Here is a 6,407-nt window from a genome sequence, read left to right as displayed (position 1 = left end):
AACTATTTTTTTTCTATCTCACGCATTCTATTATTAGTTTTATTTTGTAAAAATTGCCTTAGTGCTGAAAGAGAAAAACTTCATACGAAAGTTATGTTTTTCTATTAGTATGCTCATTTTGAGTATTAAAGAGCTTAGTTTGTTTGTGTTGTTGTAATAGACTTGAAAGTTTTAAGTTAAACTTGTAAAAAGTTTAGTGTAAGGTTGTTGGGTTGAACTTATGCAAAAGTTTAAATGTTGACTTGAACCGAACTAACTTGAAATTTGCACTCCATTTAAACATTCGTTGATCTAACCATCACTACACCACCGCCTAGCCATCGTGAAAAATCGACCAGCTTTCCAAACCGTCAACATCTACTTTTTAACAATTGTAATTTTTGATAGTGTTAAAATCTAATTTTTCTTCTAGAAACATATTTTCCTTCTCTTCTTATTTAAGATAATAATGTTGGGACATACTTATACATATGTTGAACACTAGAATAATAGAAAAATAAAATTTATCCAATGTTTTTTTCAAGTACTAACTACTTAGAAATATCACACGATTCAATTTGTCAAATAATGAGGCTTGAGCATTACAAGTGATAATTCTTAACAGAGCATATAAATCCATGACATAATTATTTAACATTTACAAGGGGAGAAAAAACCTTGAAGACCACATGATATCCTTGAAATCCTTAATTTGAAACAAATTTACATGAGCATGTCTAAACAATTCTAAAAGAATAACAACAACAATTAAGTACACTTTGTAACTGAATTTATTTGAGCTGAATACAAGCATTATCAAACAATTTGAAGAATAATTTCATATTTCTTTTTTATTCACAGTATTAATTATTTAATAAATCTAAAATTTAAATGACAAATTGTTCATCTTTTTGAGCAGCCTTGTAAGCTATAGCTTGTTCCTCATATATACATTCCACCATTGTTCATATAATGCATCAATTCATTTTCATCAACATGATTTGACATTTCAAGTTGTGATGAAAAATAAACCTCATTGTCTAGATTTTGAATTAAACTATCATGATAATGATCTTCTTGACCAACCTTTCCTTCTGGCAATTGCATAACATTTTCTTGAAAAATTGAATTTTGATCATAGCCATTTTGCAAGATAAAAGAATCATCTGAGTTTATATGATCTAATGAAAGCCACTCAGTAAATAATAGTTTTGGTAATGAGCTTTCACAAATTTCACTGGCTGGTGATTTGTTAGTGTTTTCTAATAATAAATTATTAGAATCTTGATTTGTGTTTCTTTGTCTTGAATGTAAAGAATCCATTGTATTTGAACTTGAGCTAGCATATTGAATTTGATCAATTTCCTTAGTTTTGAGCACTTTCTTTTTTAAATATGAGTGCCAATAATTTTTTATTTCATTGTCGGTTCTTCCTGGTAATTGTTGTGCTATCTGAGACCACCTGATTACCAAAAATCAGTCAAATAATTTAATGGTCGAAATTTTAATTTCTTAAAAATAAATAAGAGATATAGATTCGAATTAACAATTTTGTTTAGATTCATGACATATTAAACACATATAAAATTGTGACCAATTTTATGGAATATTTGATTAATTTATATCAAGTTAAAAATTATAAAATTATGATTATTTATTTTTTATATATATTAATTAGATGTGACAATTAAAAAAGTGTGTGAATACCTATTTAGAAACTTTACATCTAAAATCAAGCAAGTTATGAATTAGCTTTTAAAAATACTTCCACTCTTTAAAATAAAATTGAAATGAATATCTTAGTATCACGCTCTTATTAATAAGCTTGCAAATTAAGGGCATTTGCATAGACTTATTTAAATTTATCTATTGCCATAAATTCTATGATATCGTTTAGGAGACTTAATCAAAATAATTTAAGATATTTTTTATAAATTTTTTTAAATTTATCTTTTATAAATTTTTCAAGTTAGCTAATAAAAATGACTTATAACTTGTATAAAATTAATTTAAATTTATTTCATTTTTTATTTTAAAAATAACTTTATGCGAACTTATTTATAAATATTTATTTTAATAAACACTTGTTTTATAAGCTACAAATAAGTTGTTTATTCAAACAGGACTTAAATATCCTTTTCGACATATCCTATTCGACTTTATTTTTGAATTTGAAAAATATAAAAGAAAGATGTCAATCTTATAGCACAACAAAAATGTCACCCCAAAAATAGTTCATTTTCAAATCTCAACAAATTGACTTTTAATAATAGTAGTGTTGACTTTCTATTTAAATTTGGGAACTGACCTATAATTTTATCTTAACTAAAAAAAGAATATACTGAAAATATATAATTGATTTTTGTAATTAACAATTGTATGTGATGGAAAAGTCTAAAACAAATAATATCGAACTACATTTAAATTAATTAAAGAACTTAAGGAATAGTAAACCATGTATCTTTTAAATAATGGGAATGCCAAGTCATGGTTTGACTCCTATCAATTTTTTCCTTTTATTATTTTTTAAATAGGGTTTAATTGCCTTCTCTCACATTAAATTAAGTAGAAATGAGCTGGCATCAAAATATATTATTTAATGTATCTTGGCGCTAAATTTAGTAGGGAGAACTGACCTCCGAACCGCACTATACCGGTAGTACGAAGAAAAAAATACATTATTTAATTTAATGTAAGGCCATGGAAACTATTAAATAAGACAATAAACTACTTTTATATATTTGATTTAATTATTAATTTTTTCTTTTTTCAATGTAAATACAAATTTGAGCTTTCAATTTTGAATATGAAATAAGTATTCAATCCGATCATTAAATGACACAAAATTGGATTAAGTCTTATAAATAATTATTACATCAATCTCTAAATATAAAAACTCCAAAAATAAAATATAAAAAATTAAATAAATTGATTGGATTATTATATTCGTTAACTAATATTATAATTTACAAAATTTAAAATTTGAAGAATTATTTAATAATTATATAAAAGTATTTAATCCATGTTACAGAAAAAATACAAAATAATTATAAATATATGAAAAATAAAAAGTTACAAAAAAGACAAAGAAAAATCTCAAAAAAAAAATTGAATTTAAATATGAAAGTAGTTTAGCTAACTAATTAACTTAAGTTTTAATTAGTACACACAATCATTATTATAATTATTAAAAAATTTATTATCATATCTTGAATAAAAATTACTACGGCTTTTCTTCTTTAACTTTAAAAAAACTTGTAGATGAAATTGAAAGCAATAAAAAATTTATAAAATTTTCTTACTTGTTGCCTAACATGTGGTGAAGAGTAATAACTGTGTCTTCCTCATCTTTGCTAAGAACACCTTTCTTTAATCCTGGTCTTAGGTAATTAATCCACCTTAATCTGCAACTCTTTCCATTCCTTTGTAAACCTGAATATTTAATTTAATTTTGCTTTATCAATCATTTTAGACTTACATTAATAATTTTTTTTTTAAAAAAGTAAGAATATATTTAAAATTAAAGAAAGAAAGAAAGAAAAAACTAACCTGCCTTAATGGGAACAGAACTCCAGCAGCTATGACCATACTTAAGGATATAATTTCTGAGCTTATTATCTTCTTCAGGTGACCATAATCCCTTTCTCAAATTTGGTTTTGCTACTTTTTCTTGAAATCCCATTCTATCAATTTAAATAAGTTTATGTGTAAGCTTGAATTTCCAAAAGAGATATCAAATATAGACAGAGAAAGGTGAAAGCATATTTGGCTTATAAACAGTGCTCAACCATATTGGTATATATAATGGAATAAATACTAATGATTGTGTAGTTTATGTTCATAACTTATTCCAAAAAGGTTTGAAACAAAACCAAAAAAAGAAACAAATATTTTATTAAAAAAACAAAAAAAAAATCATTATCAAATAAACATATATTAATTGTTATTTTATTACTATTTTTTGAAAGCATTATAGTATAAAGTTATATTATTGTCAAACTCATTATGAAACTGACATTTCATGTGCAAATAAAAATACATTAAACTAAATATATGATGATAATTGAAAAAAAAAATCATGTTATGTTGTATTGGTTGAAATTATGTTCTACCTTGCTGGAAGGCTACTAACTTCAAAATTATTGTTTGACGTGAGACTCTAATACTCTCTCTCACGTTTAGTATTAAATATTTGGAGCATAAATATAAATGATGGATGACTCGATAGCAAAAATTTAATAATATGTGGCTCAACCTTAAATAGATTCTAATATCATCTTAGCAAAGAAGAAACTCATAACTAACTTGAACTTGAAGATAGAAAGTCTGAGAAATATTTCTCTTGGATTGATACAATTCAGTTATGTGTGATATGTATAAGATGGCAAAGGATCGTCATAAAAAGGCTAGTAAAGAGATAACTATGTATAAGCAACAAAATTGAAAAAGGGATAGAGAGTATCTGGAGAAGATTGATTTGGAGTATCATTGAATGAAGCACGCACATAGTCTTTAAGATGTGATTATTGAAGTCTTACTCTTGACAATGCACGAGTAGGAAGTGGTGGAATAAATGGGTGAACTATTAGTTGTGGGAGTAGTGCAATATATTATAGGAGCTGGAGGAAGCACGCTCTAAACAAGGAATATCACCATGTCAAAGGAAATATTGCATTGACCTTCTAGTTAACTGAGGATTAATTGGTTCTAAGCATCTCACTACTCTAAAAGATTTGTGGATTAATTTGTCTAATAATAAATTGATCCATATGAAGGCATACTATGATACAAAATACTCGTTGGTAGACTTATATACCTTAACACCACTAGGCCAGACTTATCATATATCACTCACCAACTAAGTTAGATTTTGTCCGAGCCTTCAGTTGTGCACTGCAATGCTGCTTGGAGATTTTTGAGATATCTCAAGCATTGTCTTAAATGAGGATTGTTTTTTTCCTGATACTCATGAATTCATATATTTGGATTCTCAAATGTTGACTGCAATGGTTGTGTTGATACTAGAAAACCAGTTGAAGACTCTTGATTCTTTATTGGTTTATCTCTCAATTCATGGAGAACTAAGAAACAAAGTATTGTATCTAGATCATCTTCTGAGGCTGAATACGGAACTTTGGAGCTTATAAATATTATGTGATCAGCAAGGCAAGTTCTATAAACCTCTACTTTTATACTAAGACAACCATAGTGCATTGCATATATCTTCTAATCATATCTTTCATGAAATAACTAAGCATTTAGAGATAGATTGTCATCTTGTTAAATAGAAATTTGAATTTTGAGTGATGAAGCTACTTCCTTTCTCTTTTCATAACCAAATTTATGATTTCTTCACCAAGTCACTCTTGTGGGAAGATATTGCACAATGGAGAATATAGTTATTTTGTTAGATTTGTATTAGTTAGTTATGATTTATCTTACAATTAATTTACATTATAGTTACTTGGATTGTAAGTAACAATCACATAGAGCGTGTTAGGTTTGTCGGTGATCTTGCACTATCTTATATATATAGCACATTGCTGAATTGTAACAATACAGAAGAAACATTTATCAAATTTTATATCTTCTCCATTGTGTAATAAATGTAGCTTCCAAGATTAAAATAATAAATCTATATAATAGTTCAATGGTAATATATAGGCCCATGATTTGATTCATGAAACCTCATAACTCGAGTCACAAAACTCAGGGGTGAAACCTTGCTTCCTAACTCGATTTAAGGCCATTTGTGACTCGATCCATGGGTCCATATGGTCATGAATCAATTCACACTCTTTTCTGAATTAGGTCACAAAATTAAAATTCAACAAAAACAACATTTTCTCATCAGCAACTCATCCACAAACCTAATTTGATACTCCTTAACCTCCTGAATCATCCAAGTATCATCATGGAATAAAAACGCACATAAATTCACAATAATTTATGAGTAAAAGGATATTAATGATCCTAAGGTTTTATCATGACTCTATCATATTCTTGAACAAGAATCTACATGATGACATGCAACGTTACTACATTACCCTAACTATGATTATCACTTAAGGGAAGCAAACTCATATTGTGTCTGGATTCAAGTATCAAAATAAGAAGTGATTAAAAGAAAGAGATAGAATTTGATGCTTCAAAGTACCCACTTGCAACTTTAAGGTGTTCTTCCTCTTATTATTGTACTTTTTGAATTTGAATCTACTTCCTCCTTTAAGAGCTCACAAAGCTTCTTCTAACAACATGAACCAAAAAAAGGTTGTGTTTCTTTCATTTAAAATTTTATATTTCCATGCTAAAAAACTCAAATGCTCTCTCCTTAGGGTTTCTTATTCCTAATTGGTCATTGGCATACAATTCAACTAAAAATGCCAATTAGTTTCAATAAATATTAACAAGGAAAATTATGGGATACT

General features: G+C 26.9%; 1 protein-coding gene across 1 annotated transcript; it reads right to left on the bottom strand.

Annotated features, from left to right (window-relative positions):
* Positions 1–682: 682 nt before the first annotated feature.
* LOC131653141 (transcription factor LAF1-like) lies at positions 683–3,749 on the bottom strand. Its single transcript, XM_058923218.1, has 3 exons — positions 3,529–3,749; positions 3,282–3,411; positions 683–1,441 (listed from the first exon to the last, which is right to left on the bottom strand). The coding sequence occupies exons 1-3, from the start codon at positions 3,659–3,661 to the stop codon at positions 922–924; spliced, it is 783 nt and encodes a 260-aa protein (XP_058779201.1). The 5' UTR covers positions 3,662–3,749; the 3' UTR covers positions 683–921.
* Between the last annotated feature and the right edge of the window lie 2,658 nt (positions 3,750–6,407).

Source organism: Vicia villosa, linkage group LG2 (genome assembly GCF_029867415.1).
Source record: "Vicia villosa cultivar HV-30 ecotype Madison, WI linkage group LG2, Vvil1.0, whole genome shotgun sequence".
NCBI classification, from domain to species: Eukaryota; Viridiplantae; Streptophyta; class Magnoliopsida; order Fabales; family Fabaceae; genus Vicia; species Vicia villosa.
The sequence above is the reverse complement of the archived record's forward strand: the minus strand, read 5'-3'. Positions and strand labels throughout refer to the sequence as shown.